At 49.9% G+C, this 16429-nt stretch overlaps 1 protein-coding gene across 1 annotated transcript; it reads left to right on the top strand.

The window, feature by feature from the left end:
• Nucleotides 1-14627: 14627 nt before the first annotated feature.
• On the top strand, nt 14628-16213 carry TOB1 (transducer of ERBB2, 1). The gene has a single exon (XM_082272463.1). The coding sequence runs from the start codon at nt 14715-14717 to the stop codon at nt 15681-15683; it is 969 nt and encodes a 322-aa protein (XP_082128589.1). The 5' UTR covers nt 14628-14714; the 3' UTR covers nt 15684-16213.
• The last annotated feature ends 216 nt before the right edge of the window (nt 16214-16429 follow it).

A 16429-nucleotide genomic window follows, 5' to 3' on the forward strand; every position in this document is an offset into this window, starting at 1 on the left:
TGGACCTTCACTGCATCGGAGCGCCACAAGGCAAAAATGTCTAATTTTTAATATGCAAAGCAAACTCCCCCCCCCCCCCCCCCCCATCCAATGTCTGCATGTGATTATATTGCAGAGAAAGCAGTTAAAAAAAAGTGCGCAAAACGAGTCAAAAACTTGTGCGCAAAAAGCACTGCAAACATCGCTATGAGAAACCCCCCCCCCCTAGCATTTCTGGAATCCATCTGCCCTTTGATCATAAGCAGACTAGCAAACTGCATAGGTGTTAAGGCCTAAGGGCAGATGATTCCAGGGGGGTTTTTATCGCAATGTGTGCAGTGCTTTTTGCGCATACGTTTTTGACCTGTTGCACTTTTTAACCCCCTTCCTGCAAACGCTGAAAGACGGCTACAGCGTGGGCTTACTTTGCTGGGATGGCAACCATGGATGTCTTGCCATGATCGCGCTGCCCGCACACCCCCGTGCAAACTTAGCTGATCACAGATCGGGTAAAGGCCAATCACAGCAACCCTTTACAACGTGATCAGATGTGTCCAATGACAGCTGATCACGATGTAAACACAAGCCAGTTATCGGCACTCCTTTTCTCACGCTGACAGCATGAGAAGCGGAGAAGAGAGCCGATAACTGGGGGGGAAGGAGAGCCGATAACTGGTGGGGAAGGAGAGCCGATAACTGGTGGGGAAGGAGAGCCGATAACTGGTGGGGAGGAGAGCCGATAACTGGTGGGGAAGGAGAGCCGATAACTGGTGGGGAAGGAGAGCCGATAACTGGTGGGGAAGGAGAGCCGATAACTGGTGGGGAAGGAGAGCCGATAACTGGTGGGGAAGGAGAGCCGATAACTGGTGGGGAAGGAGAGCCGATAACTGGTGGGGAAGGAGAGCCGATAACTGGTGGGGAAGGAGAGCCGATAACTGGTGGGGAAGGAGAGCCGATAACTGGTGGGGAAGGAGAGCCGATAACTGGTGGGGAAGGAGAGCCGATAACTGGTGGGGAAGGAGAGCCGATAACTGGTGGGGAAGGAGAGCCGATAACTGGTGGGGAAGGAGAGCCGATAACTGGTGGGGAAGGAGAGCCGATAACTGGTGGGGAAGGAGAGCCGATAACTGGTGGGGAAGGAGAGCCGATAACGGGTGGGTGGGGAAGTCGAGCCTTGTGTCAAAGGGACATCTGTCAGGATTATCTGCGTCCTGGCAATGTTTTATAACCGACTTTGAAAAATGTTTTGTTTCAAAAAATTTTTTTATAAGTTTTGCAAAAATAAACAGCGGTGAGTAAGTTCCACTGAAAAGCTATGTGTAGGAAAAGTGATAAAAATGGAATTTGGGTACAATTTTGGATGACCTCCCAATTGTCATTTAAAGCGGGGTTCCACTCATTTTTGTGTTGAAAGTCAGCAGCTACAAAAAGTGGATCTACTGACTCTTAATAAACTCGCCTGTCCCAGGCCGCCCGAAGCCTCTATTCTCACCCTCTCTGCAGCGCCGGCATCTCTAGTGTGGGCACCCGGCTGTGGCGGCTTCACATCCGGGTGTGCATACGCGAGTCGGGCTGCGCATTGTGAATTGCCGGGCTTTCTTCTGGGACCTCTGACGTGTCCCTGAAGATTGCAGGGAGTGAGGGGGAGAGGAGAACTTTCGCTTGAGCCGCCTAGGCGGCACCCAGTGGGAGCGGGTACCTGTCAAATCTAGGTACCCGCTCCCCCCCCCTCCAAAAAAAATGACATGCCAAATGTGACCTCTCAGGGGGTCAGCAGTATTTAAAGGGGAAGTTAAGTTTTTAGGTGGAACTCTGCTTTAAAGTGCAACAGCGCTGAAAGCTGGAAATTGGCCTTGGCAGGAAGGGGTGTGAAAAGTGCCCAGTAGGCAAGTGGTTAAAGGGGACGTGTGTGTTAGGCAGAATTAAGGCACCTTTTCACACTTAATGCGACGTAAAAGTCACACAATTTTACTGCAATTTTGACTGGACTTGAAGCAATGCCTAGGTCTATGGACCTCAAAATACATTAAAATTGTCCGCATGTAGTGCAGAAACTACTCTTTAGGTTGTACAGATATGAACGGTACTCATTGGAAATTATGAAGTACGACTTGTCATGCGACTTTGCTGTCCCAAGTCTCAGGACATTGCAGAAGTGTGAAAGTGGCCTTAAAGTTAACTTGGTGGCTTTAGAGCAGCCTGATCATATTTAGAAGGCTCTGAAGGTGCTTGGCTTCTGATACCAAGAAGTTAAGGATGGAGGGACGGTAGATGGAGGGACGGTAGATGGAGGGACGGTAGATGGAGGGACGGTAGATGGAGGGGCGGTAGATGGAGGGGCGGTAGATGGAGGGGCGGTAGATGGAGGGGCGGTAGATGGAGGGGCGGTAGATGGAGGGGCGGTAGATGGAGGGGCGGTAGATGGAGGGGCGGTAGATGGAGGGGCGGTAGATGGAGGGGCGGTAGATGGAGGGGCGGTAGATGGAGGGGCGGTAGATGGAGGGGCGGTAGATGGAGGGGCGGTAGATGGAGGGGCGGTAGATGGAGTGATTATAAACTATGGCACAGTAGCTCAGGACAGATTTACAGAATAGGGAAATTTTAGGTTGGAATTTAATTAGTTTAACACTTTTGCTTTGCTTGCCCATCTGCAGGCCCATGACTAGCGTAGCGGGGGCTGCTGAGGGGGCATACTTCTGCGCCCCTCACCTTGTTGGTGCTCTGAAGGTGACGTGTTTTGACGTCCCTTCTGGGTCCCCTTATCAGTTTCCCTGGCCAGTATGGTTTGAAAGAATGTAATGCAATCTGCAAAACGCAAAAATTGGCTCTGGCAGCCAAAGGGTTAATTAATACAAGTGAAAAGGTGGAATGTTTGTGTCCTGGATGGTAAGGGGGAAATTTGGAAGCTCTGATTACAGGAGGGTTTTATTAAGGCCCACACTTTCCTAGCTGAATATATTCTAATGTCTGTCAGTTCGGCTGGTTCAGTAGGGATTGGCTGAATTTCCATGTATGGGCAGGCTGGTTGTACAGAAGTCATTCAGCAAATGTGCCGGTAAGAAAATGTCTATGATCCGTGCTAATGGCTACAGGTGGCAGTGCTGATCGGTGTATTGGTATTTTGGGGGGGGGGGGGGTGGGGAGTCTCCCCTGCTGTCAGAATACAATACCTGAGTGGGCAGGATTTCCCATCTATGTTGAATATGTGAAGTTTGTTTTTTGTTTTTTACAACCTGCTGGGCTGCTTAAGTCCCCATTCACACTAGCGTGACTTCGTCTGACAAGTCACGGTGGGTCGCCTGCCATTGATTAGCACAGGACCCGTTCTAATAGGAGCGACACAAGTCGCTCCGACTTGGAAAAAGGGACCTGTACTACTTCGGGGCGACCTGGAGGCGACTTACATTGACTTCAATGATATGAAGTCCGTGCATGTCGCGCCAAGGTCGCCCCGGCAAGTCGTGTCGCCCCCTGTGTGAATGGGCTCTAAAGGTTAAGTCCAGGCAAAACGAACGCTAAACCTGCTCTGTGCCATATTGTAAACCAAATCTATGTAACCCGGCAAAGCAAAAATCGCTGTACTTATTCTGCACCCGATTCGGTCTGCAGCAGCGGAAGCTCTGTGCAGGAGAGGACTGACAACGGCTGTGAAATGAATGGGAACTGATGTCACCTATAGGGCTCTTTCACACGGGCGTTCAGTTTTTTGCCCGATCAGGTCCTTTATTTTTTTTTACACGGATGACACTTGTGTCATCCAGTCCGTCTGTCCGTTTTTCATCCCATCCGTTTGCGGATGAAAAACTGACATAATGTATCTCTATGTAAATACGGATGTCAGCGGATGACACCACTGACATCCGTTTTTGCGTCCGTTCCGTTTTATGAACGGAAGAAAAAATTGGTTTCTCTTCCGTTCCAAAAAACTGAACTGAAAGGACGAAAAACGGATGTCAGCGGATGATCATCCACTGACATCCGTATTTACATAGAGATACATTATGTCCGTTTTTCATCCACAAACGGGATGGGATGAAAAACGGACATACGGAACACCCGTGTGAAAGAGCCCATAGGTGTGTAAACCACCCCTGAGGTGTCCATTGAGGGGGATTGTGAAGGATGTACAATAGTTGTGGAGCTCAAACCATTTTAGTTTGGTTCACTCTACCTGCAACTAAGTGGCAGTTTGCACCAGGAGTTACATTTAGTTTGAAATTGTTTGCACAAAGGGAGTAAATTCAGTTCCAGATATTTGGTTGAATCAGGAGTGATAAGGACACCAAAATATTTGAATGATGTGACCAAGAGAACTCGCGCAGCCTGGGTGAGGGGCGCGCGGCTCGTCCAAGGGGGATAATGGGGCTCGTCCAAGAGGGATAATGGGGCTCGTCCAAGGGGGATAATGGGGCTCGTCCAAGGGGGATAATGGGGCTCGTCCAAGGGGGATAATGGGGCGCGCAGCTTGTCCCAAGAAGATAATGGGGCGGGCTGCTCGTCCCAAGGGGGATAATGGGGCGCCAAGTGGGGACCCGTGAAGAGGTGGATCGGGGCTGCTCTGTGCAAAATCGCTGCACAGGGCAGGTAAGTATAACGTGCCTTTTTAAAGGAGAAGTCCAGGCAAAACTTAACTAATGCTAAACCTGCTCTGTGCCACATTGTAAACCAAAATGGTAAAGCAAAAATCGCTGTACTTTTTCTGCACCCGATCTTTTCAATATCCCTTGAAAATTTCTCCTTGTGTTTGCCTACCTCAGGCTGAACGAGACAAATCGGTCAATTCCCCCATCCATAGTCCATTCTCCCATCCATACTCCACAATGTGGATAGACCACTGGTGCCCAAGGGCCGCATTTGGGCCCTTTGGTATTTGATGTGCGGCCCTCAGATCTCAGCAGTCTGTAGTGGGAACATTGTAGCATTGATTCCAGTTGGCCTCCTATAACATGTTCTCAGTTTCATTGTCTTCTGTAGGTTATCCCCAGCCAACAGCCAATAATGTATCCCGTCCACTCTGACCCTTATTCCCTCTGTTAGGTCTGCAGTCTGACTTTCTTCTCAAGCATTACCTATATTGAATATGTGCAACCCTCTGGTGAGGTTTATATTTGAAGCCCCCCTTTAGCTCATTACTTGACTACCACAGGGATAGGCGACCCTGGAGTGCTGGTTATAGTATAGACAGCTGGCACCAGCGGCTGTTAGAATGCCAGAGCAGTTGCTGCAACACTGGTTGCTTTTTAACCACTTAAGGACCGGGCCTATTTCTGACCTTTTGTGGTTTACAATATCATATCAGTATCTTTTGCTAGAAAATTATTTGGCACCCACAACATACATACATACATACATACATACATACATACATACATACATACATACATACATATATGCCAACAGTTTATGCAGCGCTTTACAACATGAGGGTAGACAGTGCAAATACAATAAACTAATACAGTAGGAATCAGTAGGATTTGAACTTGCAATCTAAGAAAAAATGAGATTATATATATATATATATATATATATATATATATATATATATATATATATATATATATATATATATATATATATATATATATATATATATATATATATATATATATATATATATATATATATAATATAATATATTATATAATTTTTTTTTTTTTTTTTTTTTTTTAAGCGGAGACCCTGCAGAATAAAATAGTGATCATTGCAATACTGTCACACCGTATTTGGGCAGTGGTCTTCAAAACACATAAAAAAAAAAAAAAAAAATTACACTTCTTTGAATTATAAAATGAGAAAATCGTAAAGTTAGCAGAATTTTTTTTTTTTGTATGTGAATGATGTTCTGAAGCGTAAATTGATATCGAACATGTCTTGTTTTAAAGTTGCAAATGCTTGAAATGGCGACAAACCTCGGGACTTAAAAAATCTCCATAGGCAATGTTTTAAAAAGTTTTTACAGGTTACCAGTTTAAAGAAGAGGAGGTCTAGTGCTGGAATTATTATTCTTGTGATCTCGGCGATACCTCGCGTGATGTTTGAACACAGTTTACATATGTGGGCGTGACTTGCGTATGTGTTCGCTTCTGTGCACGAGCTCGAAGGGACTTTCACTTTTTTTTTTTTATTTGTTTTTTTTACTTTCCCTTTTTAAAATATTTTGCTCACTTTTAGCGCCGGTTCACATTGCAGCGACGCTACTTCGCACCGCGACCTCCGAGGTCGCGGTGCGAGCAGCGCGCCGCGACCTCGGAGCGGCCGCCACGGACTTCATAACATTGAAGTCTATGGCGGTCGCCTCCGTGTCGCTCCAAAGAAGCTCCGGACCCTTTTCTCTTACGTCCTCCGACAGTCGCCGCCTCTTCATATTCGTCACATATGGGGTATTAGACTTTGCTCCGAAGGAGTAGCTAGGCAACAGAATATGTTAACAATAAAGCTTTAACATATCCCACCCTCAAGGGGTGGTCCCCTCAGTCAATACCCTCCTACTTCCTGCAACCATATCTCAGTTTTAATGTCTAGCTTGTCAGGAGTGGCTGGCTCTCTCTGTGCTGGGACTTTTTGTCCCAGACTCTTTCTTCTTTTTGATTTTTGTTTGAGTTTTCTCTCTACCTTTACTTAGCTGTTATTTTTGTCAGCATTAGTTAGTTCTTCGGACGAAGAGGATCATGCGGACTGGGTCTCGGGCTGATCCCCCTGGTCGCAGGTCGTGGGTCAGTGGCTTCCCAGTCTGCCATCGAGCGTTCAGCCAGGTAACGCTCCTGGCACGGTGAACGACCCATCCCTGTTCGGTGCAGGGATGATTGGTGAGGTGGCTACCTCACCGGATGCTGTGCGGTTTCTGAACCGCCATTGTGTGCGTCTTGATTTGCGACTCTCCCTGCCTCATGTGCAGCGGCTTGTTCGCCTGTGCGGGTTCCCCACGCCATGTGAGGTAAGTGTATCTATGTGGGGACCTGTCTGTCTGGGGGGGGTCTCAGTCGGGGACTGTGTAACCTGCCTTTAATCACACTGCTTGTCTCCCTATATCTCGGCTGCATGCTGTGGGCTGCAAGGGGGGGGGGGAGCTGTATGACACTGAGTATGTCAGGCTGGGCAGTGTGAGGAGCTGTGTGCTGTGGGGCATGTTTTTAATGGCATGTTGGGGCATATACAGCGATCGCTGCGGCGATCTAACATGTATCCATATTTTGGGATAATTTTGTGTGTGATTTTATGCACTGTGGAGCGGCGATTTCGGCGCCAAACGGCGCCATTTTACCGGCGCCCGCTCCGGCCGCATGGTTTACATGCACGGCGGCCATTTTCTTGTAGCCTCCATAGGCTTACATAGAGCGCCCTGGCAGCATCACTTCCTCTCTCCTGGAAGCACCGATCGAGGCAGCAGCAGCGGAGTCTCCTCAGGTTTTATCCTTCTATTCCTGTGTTCCATTGCCTGTATTCAGTCTGTATATTCCCTGTGGGGGTCTCATTGTGCCTGAGTGTGGTGCGGTGGGCTGCGCTTGCCGCGCTTGCTGTAAGGGGGCAGTTAACCCTTGGTTGTCTGGCATACAGGGGCAATGGATTCTCAGGAGGGCAAGTTTCCCACAGTATTGGTGGAAAGCCAGGGGACCGCTGTTTCCCCCCCAGGGGGGGATTTGGCCACTATTGTGGCTGGCCTTGCTGCACAGGTGCAAATGCTGGTGGCTGCTCAATCTACTAAACGGCCCAGAGTTGCTCTGTCCTCTGATTCTGAGGGTGAAGGTGATGGGGCTGTTCTGGCGGGGACCCCCCTATCGGGGTCCCGCTCCTCTCTTGATCTAGTGGGGTCTGAGGTAGAGGCTGAAGTTGAGGGGGTTGATAATTCTCCCCCTGGCTCGCCTGAAGAGCTTGCAATCATGGATGAGTTGATTGCTTCCATTAAGCAGACGCTACGTTTGCAGGACGAGGTGTGTCCCCCAGCTGCCTTGGCGGCTTATGGGACGCAGAGAAAACGCAGGACGCCGCAGGTTTTTCCCTGCAATGCTGATTTTCAGCGCGCTGTTAAGGACCAATGGCGCGATTTGCGCAAGCCTTTTGCGGTACCAAGTAAATTCAAGCTGCGTTATCCTTTCTCGCCTGCCACTGATGAACGGTGGTGTGTGCCTCCGCCAGTGGATCATGCTATTGCGGTTTTGAACAAAGCCACTGCGATCCCTGCAGAGGGATCCCCTATTTTCCGTGATGCCACGGATAGGAGACTGGAGTCTCTTGCCCGTCATACTTATTCTGTTACGGGTTCTATGCTTAAGGCTCTGTTTGCTTCTCTCATGGCGGCCCAGGCGATCGCAAGTTGGACGCAGATGCTTAGGCGCGTCCTGGTGGCCGATTCGGCCTCAGCGGCGACCCTGGATATGGTAGATCAGATCCACCAGGGTGTCATGTATCTGTGTGATGCGGACCTGGACCTGATTCCGTTGGCCGCGCGTGTGCACAGCGTGGCGGTGTTGTCTCGCCGCCTGGTTTGGTTGAAATGTTGGTCGGTGGACCAATCTTCACGTAAAACCTTAGCCAATCTGCCTTATGATGGGTCTCGCCTTTTTGGGGAGTCCCTGGATGTGTTGATTAAGGGGATTACCGGGGGTAAGAGCACTCTCTTGCCCCATTTCCCCAAGGCTAAGGGGGCTTCTGGGAAGAAGCATGCTAATTTTCGGCCCCCTCAGGGGTCCTTTCGTGCCTTTCGGCCGCACTACAAGGGCAAACCGTTCAAGGGCCAGGGCTCTCAGAAGAAACCCTGGTCTGGAAAACAGAAGTCCGGCCAATCCGGACCTGCGGCCCATAACAGTTCGGCCTGAAGGGGCGCCCTCACCCAGTTTTGGGGTGGGGGGACGCTTGCTCGGTTTTCTTCAGCCCTGGTTGGCCCGTGTGCGGGACAGATGGGTTCTGGAAATCGTTCGATCTGGTTACAAGATCGAGTTTCTCTCTCGGCCAGAGAGCAGATTTTTTTCCCTCAAATCTACAACTGTCTCCGGAGCGCCTGCGGGATCTGCACCTGGCGGTGCGGGACCTGAGGGCTCAGGGAGTGGTGGTTCCGGTGCCTCATCGGGACAGATTTCGGGGGTTTTATTCCAATCTGTTCACTGTGCCCAGAAAGGAGGGCAAGGTTCGTCCAATTCTGGACTTGAAAGCTCTGAACCGCTCTGTGAGGGTTCGCAAGTTCCGCATGGAATCCCTGCGCTCGGTGGTGGCTGCCCTGGTTCCGGGGGAATTCATGGCCTCCATCGATTTGAAGGATGCGTATCTTCACATCCCCATATTCGAAGGTCATCAGAGATACCTTCGATTTGCCATTGCGGAGGATCACTACCAGTTCGTGGCGTTGCCCTTTGGGCTCGCCTCGGCTCCGCGGGTCTTCACCAAGGTGCTTGCACCGGTTCTGGCATTATTGAGAGCCCAGGGCATTTCTGTCCTGGGGTATCTGGACGACATTCTGATTCGGTCTGCGACCAGTCAGGGTCTGGAGAAGGACCTGTCTGTCACGATGCAAACTCTGCAGGAGTTCGGTTGGACGATAAATGTTCCAAAGTCGACACTGAGTCCGTCGGTTCGTCTTCCCTATCTGGGAATGATACTGGACTCGGTGCAGGCGAGGGTCTTCCTGCCGGAAGACAAACTCAGGACTCTTCAGGAGGAAGTCAGGTCCCTCAGGGACGTTCCGAACTCATCTCTGCGGACGTGTATGAGATGTCTGGGATTGATGGTCTCGGCTTTCGAGGCGATTCCTTTCGCGCAGTTTCACACGCGGGGTCTCCAGGCGGAGATCTTGTCCAAGTGGGACGGGCGACCTCAATCTCTGGATCTTCAGATCTCGTTGAGTCATCGCACCAGGGAAAACCTTCTGTGGTGGCTCCAGTCCCCGTTGGTGTCCGGGGGCAAGTCGTTTCGTCCGATCTCGTGGACGATAATCACCACGGATGCCAGCCTGTCGGGCTGGGGTGGTGTTCTGGGCGTTCTGTCCGCCCAGGGGACCTGGTCGGAGGGGGAGTCTTCCCTCCCGATCAACATTCTGGAATTGCGTGCGATAAGGCTCTGTCTTCATCGCTGGACGGACCGGCTGCAGGGCTGCCCGGTTCGGGTGCAGACGGACAATGCCACGGCGGTGGCCTACATCAACCACCAAGGGGGCACCAGGAGTGCCCGAGCGGCTCGAGAAGTGGCCGACATTCTGTCTTGGGCCGAGACTCATGTCCCGGCGATAACGGCGGTTCACATTCCGGGAGTGGAGAACTGGCAGGCGGACTATCTGAGTCGCCAGACCCTGGATCAGGGGGAATGGTCTCTCCACCCGGCTGTCTTCCAGATGTTGTGCGCGAAGTGGGGTCTTCCAGATGTGGACCTGTTCGCGTCTCGCCTCAACTACAAGGTGAAGAGGTTCGTGGCAAGGACGCGCGACCCTCGGGCAGACGCGTCGGACGCGTTAGTGGCCCCGTGGCATCAGTACAGGCTGATGTACGCGTTTCCACCGATTCAGTTGCTGTCCCGGTTCCTTTGCAGGTTACACTCGGAACGCAGCACGGTGATTCTTGTGGCACCGGACTGGCCTCGCCGGTCCTGGTACGCAGACCTCGTGAATCTGGCGGTCGACGCCCCCTGGCGTCTGCCTCTTCGGGACGATCTACTGTCTCAAGGACCGATTTACCATCCTGCTTTACAGTCGCTGGCTTTGACGGCCTGGCTGTTGAGACCGAGGTCCTGAAGGAGAAGGGTCTCTCTCCAGAGGTTGTTCATACCTTGATCAACGCGAGGAAGTCTTCCTCGGGAAAGGTTTATTACCGTACTTGGAAGGCCTATTTTGCCTGGTGTGAGTCCAGGGGGTTTTCACCCCGCACGTACTCGGTTTCCCGTGTGCTGTCTTTCCTTCAGACGGGTGTCGATCAGCGTTTGGCGCTGGCTACGATAAAGGGTCAGGTGTCTGCGCTGGCCGTTCTGTTTCAACGTCCCGTGGCTTCCAACTCCTTGGTTGGCACTTTTATTCAGGGTGTGCGGCATCTGGTTCCTCCTAGGAGGGATCCCTTGCCCCCTTGGGACTTGAATCTAGTCCTGTCTGTGTTACAACGTGCTCCTTTTGAACAGATCAGGGAGATCTCGTTGTCTATGTTGTCCAAAAAGGTCGCCTTTTTGGTGGCGATCACTTCGGCTCGCAGAGTGTCGGAACTGGCGGCTTTGTCCTGCAAGTCTCCGTACCTGGTTGTTCATTTGGATAAGGTGGTCTTGCGACCTAATCCTTCTTTTCTGCCGAAACGAGTTTCGGAATTCCATCTTAACGAGGATATTGTTTTGCCTTCGTTGTGCACGAAGCCTAAACATCCAAAGGAGGTGAGATTGCATTCTCTGGATGTTGTTCGGGCGATTAGGGTTTACCTTAAATCGACTGAGTCTTTTCGAAAGACGGACTCCTTGTTTGTTCTTCCAGAGGGTCCTCGGAAGGGCATGGCGGCTTCCGCCTCTACCATTACCAAATGGATCAGGCAGACCATTGAACAGGCCTATGCCTTGCAGGGGAAGGTTCCCCCTGTGCCTGTGAAGGCGCACTCTACTAGATCTCTGAGTACGTCTTGGGCCTGTCGTCATGGGGCTTCTGTAGCCCAGGTGTGTAAGGCGGCGACTTGGTCGACCGTACACACTTTCACAAAATTCTACAAAGTAGATGTTCAGGCATCGGCGGATGCTTCCTTTGGCCGCAAGGTTCTTAGTGCGGCTGTTCCCTAGGGTCCCTTGTTGGGGACTCCTGGCTGTTGGGATAAGTTTTGTATCCCCTGGTTTTTTGTCTTTTCCTGGGTTGTTGCTCCTGTTGAGCACTTATTTTTGCTGTTGCCCAGCTGGTTTCCTTCCTTTGGTAAGGTTCCTTTCTTTGATGTGGAGACTGCGTTGCCTTTCGGCGCGGATGCGTTTCCCACCCCTCATGTTTGCACTGCTTTGGGACGTCCCCATATGTGACGAATATGAAGAGGCGGCGACTGTCGGAGGACGTAAGAGAAAACGGAATTTTTGTAAAATCTTACCTGTAAAATTCCTTTCTCTGAGTCCTCCGACAGTCGCCGCCCCCGCCCCTCTTTTGGGGTTTGAATGTATACTCTACTGCTATTCCACTAAAACTGAGATATGGTTGCAGGAAGTAGGAGGGTATTGACTGAGGGGACCACCCCTTGAGGGTGGGATATGTTAAAGCTTTATTGTTAACATATTCTGTTGCCTAGCTACTCCTTCGGAGCAAAGTCTAATACCCCATATGTGACGAATATGAAGAGGCGGCGACTGTCGGAGGACTCAGAGAAAGGAATTTTACAGGTAAGATTTTACAAAAATTCCGTTTTTCTAGGTCGGAGCGACTTGTCGCTCCTATTAGAACGGGTCCGCAGCTTCCCTATGGGAGGTGACCTGTGAGGCGACCAGGTCGCCTCACAGGTCGCCCTAGTGTGAACCGGCACTAATTCCTATTGCAAGGGATGCCAACATCCTGTTTAATAAGAAATGAGGACAGGTCCTCTTGTAAGATTTAGAGCAGGGATATGCAAACTGTGGCCCTCCAGCTGTTGCAAAATGACAAGTCCCATCATGCCTCTGGGTGTCATGATTGTGGCTGTCCTTCTTGCTATGCCTCATGGGACTTGTAGTTCTCGAACAGTTGGAGGTCCACAGTTTGAATATCCCTGATCTAGAGTCAAAGATCTCACATTTACACTTAGAGGAAGTAAACTCTTTCCTATTGTTTTTTTTTTTTTTTTTTTTTTTAAATTCCCTGCAAAGTAAATGCATAATGTGCTAGTATGCATCACACATTATGACACCTGCAAACTAAGCCCGCGTTGTCCCCGTTGGCGGCCACATTCATCTTCGCCCGTCTTTCCAGGTCTGCCGACTCCGGCTGTATTACTGACCGGAGCTGTGAAACATCACGACACAGGGCTCTGAAGAAACGGCATGGGTGGCTGTTTCTTCAGAGCGCATGCGCTGATGACGTCATCGTCTGCATGCAATGTAAATACCCCCTAAACGGTGCAAGTTTAGGAGAGATTTACAGTACCTATAGGGAAGCCTTATTATAGGCTTACCTATATATTTAAGTTAAGGTGGGTTTACAACCACTTTAAGCAAAAAGTCACTTTACATTTGCCTATAAAAAAGGGGTCCTTTTATAATGCTGTTGGTGGTAGTGATGTCTGATGTTGCTCTGGTCCTCCAAGGGCATAGAGTGGAGTGGGGGCCATCACTCGACTTCCTGCCCATCACTACACCAGATCGGATCATTTTTGCAGCTGCCAACGGCTCTGGTAACAAGGGGAAATGACCAGAAAGCGGCGGGAGGGGGTACCTCCCCTGCTGCCCATATATTATCTCGTGGCGAATCTGCTGCTGGCACCACTTCTCAGATTCTGGTTCCCTGCATGTATAAAAACAAATACCAGGGTAATGGCCACTCGCTGCTGCCATAACCTCGGTATTTACCCTCAAAGTACAGTTTTGTAACATTTTGTCCAGCCTGGGGGAGACTTCCAAGGCCACCCATGTAACAAATTTGATTTGTGCATTACCAGTCTAACAAGCAGTTCTCATTTTTAGCTTGACAGGCAATATTTTTCAGCCCTGACCAGACTGGAAATTACAGATGGTGGGGGGTTGGGATGCAGTCTGGTCAGTTGTGCGTTCTGAAATGTTTGCTGTGTGTAATCAGAAAAATATTTACCTGCAGCTAGTAAAACTTCCCAGTGTGTTGTGTTGACTTCGTTCTCAGTCACTGGTTTCCTTGCAATGGCCTCACTGAATAAAAAAAACTGGTCCTGTTGCATTGTTTGGGTAGGCTTTCACTGGGGGGGGAAAAGGTGGGTGCCTTTCACTGGGGGGGGAAAGGTGGGTGCCTTTCACTGGGGGGGGAAAGGTGGGTGCCTTTCACTGGGGGGGGAAAGGTGGGTGCCTTTCACTGGGGGGGGGAAGGTGGGTGCCTTTCACTGGGGGGGGAAAGGTGGGTGCCTTTCACTGGGGGGGGAAAGGTGGGTGCCTTTCACTGGGGGGGGAAAGGTGGGTGCCTTTCACTGGGGGGGGGAAGGTGGGTGCCTTTCACTGGGGGGGGGAAGGTGGGTGCCTTTCACTGGGGGGGGAAGGTGGGTGCCTTTCACTGGGGGGGAAGGTGGGTGCCTTTCACTGGGGGGGGGAAGGTGGGGGCCTTTCACTGGGGGGGGGGGAAGGTGGGGGCCTTTCACTGGGGGGGGGGGGAAGGTGGGGGCCTTTCACTGGGGGGGGGAAGGTGGGGGCCTTTCACTGGGGAGGGAAAGGTGGGGGCCTTTCACTGGGGAGGGAAAGGTGGGGGCCTTTCACTGGGGGGGGAAAGGTGGGGGCCTTTCACTGGGGGGGGGGAAAGGTGGGGGCCTTTCACTGGGGGGGGGGAAAGGTGGGGGCCTTTCACTGGGGGGGGGGAAAGGTGGGGGCCTTTCACTGGGGGGGGGGAAGGTGGGGGCCTTTCACTGGGGGGGGGGAAGGTGGGGGCCTTTCACTGGGGGGGAAAAGGTGGGTGCCTGTCACTGGGGGGGGAAAAGGTGGGGCCTTTCTGGAACTCAGTCAGGTTATGCAGCTTTCTCAGGTACTTTTCTGAAGTATTTCAAGATTTTCCTTTCCAACCATTTGTTTTTTTTTTCTTTTGTTGCAGGAAAAACAAAGACTTGTAAGCGCTTTACCCTCAACCTGCCTGCCGAACATCCTCCTGCCCTTACCGAGAGATATTTATGACAGATATGCAGCTTGAAATTCAGGTAGCTCTGAATTTTATAATCTCCTATCTGTATAACAAACTGCCCAGGCGACGAGTCAACATCTTCGGAGAGGAGCTTGAAAGACTTCTGAAGAAGAAATATGAAGGCCATTGGTACCCTGACAAGCCGTACAAGGGGTCTGGCTATAGGTGCATCCATGTCGGTGAGAAGGTGGAGCCAGTGATAGAGCAGGCCGCCAACGAAAGCGGTCTGGACATCGAGGACGTGCGTAGAAACCTTCCTCATGACCTCAACGTGTGGATCGATCCCTCTGAAGTATCCTATCAGATCGGAGAGAAGGGACAGATCAAAGTACTTTACGTCGATGACACCAGCGAGAACGGATCAGAACTTGACAAGGAAATCAAGAACAGTTTTAACCCCGAGGCCCAGGCGTTCATGCCAATCACTGACCAGTCCTCTCCAGTATCCAGCTCGCCCTCACCTCCGTTTGGCGACTCAGCTGCTGTAAGCCCGTCGTTTATGCCCAGGGCCTCTCAACCGTTAACGTTTACGACTGCCACTTTTGCTGCCACCAAGTTCGGTTCCACCAAAATGAAGAGCGCTCGCAGTAAGATTGCACGGTCCTCCCCCACGCAGTTCGGCTTCACCGTCAATAACTTATTAAAGCAGAACGCGTTGTCGTCCTCCATGCACTCTCTGTACGGCCTCGGCCTTACAAACCTCCAGCAGAATACCTCGGCCCTTTCTCCGAACGCCAAGGAGTTCATGTTCCCCGAAATGCCAGATCAAGGAAGATTTGGCATGAACTGCCCTAACGATAATGCACTAGGCCTTGGCCCTTTTCCTTACAGCAATGCCTTCGACATGTTTGCGGCGTACGGCGGTCTCCATGAGAAATCGCTAGTGGACGGCTTGAACTTCAGCCTCGGCAACGTGCAGTATTCTAATCAGCAATTCCAGCCGGTTATGGCAAACTAAACTGTTTATCCAAAGTATTGTACAAGCTGCGCGGTCTGATTTCCTCCAGCTTGTTGCCCTCGTACATTCAAGTTGGTTGCAGAAGCACATACAACTTTTTTTTTTTTTTTTTTTTTCCCAGACTAAGTGCAAGCTTATTTTTGTGTTCACTACACTTTTAAGGAATATTGCCTGGTACAGTATTTAGAAGCTATTTTTTTATAGGCATTGAGTTTTTGTTTTTTTTCTAAAAATGGAAGATATTTGGCGTGTTTTTTTTTTTTTTCGAAGGTCGAATATCCCATTCACCTGCATTGGAGGAGTGAAGAAAAAAAAAATATTTACATTGTATAATGTATAAAAAGGGGAAATGACTTTCCAACTTTGTAAAAGTTTTTCTATATAATATATTTACATTGACACATTTCAAGATTTTTACGAATCTGTGATTCCTTCAGCGGCTTTATGTAGATTTTTTTTTTTTTCTTTATATTTTGAAACTGAAAAGTCTTTGAGACACCAAGCTGTTTAAAAAAAGAAAAAAAACATTATCAATTTTATTCCTCACTGTACTTTAATTATAGAGGGATACTTGTAATTTCAAGAGTTGTATTTTCTGTTACAAAAATTAAGATTTTTTGCTATATAAAGATGGAGATATGTAATTGTAATTTTTGTATCTAAATTGTGCAATACTTGATAAAAAGTTAAAGTATATTAAGTCAGTGTCTTACATGTTAAGAACTGAAAATAGTTTATATTTAGTT

The sequence above is a fragment of the Pelophylax lessonae genome (assembly GCF_965119305.1).
Source record: "Pelophylax lessonae genome assembly, chromosome: 11".
Taxonomy (NCBI): Eukaryota; Metazoa; Chordata; class Amphibia; order Anura; family Ranidae; genus Pelophylax; species Pelophylax lessonae.

Excerpts from the sequence above, each read along its gene's own strand:
- TOB1 (XM_082272463.1), top strand. The coding sequence starts at position 14,715 with ATGACAGATATGCAGCTTGAAATTCAGGTAGCTCTGAATTTTATAATC.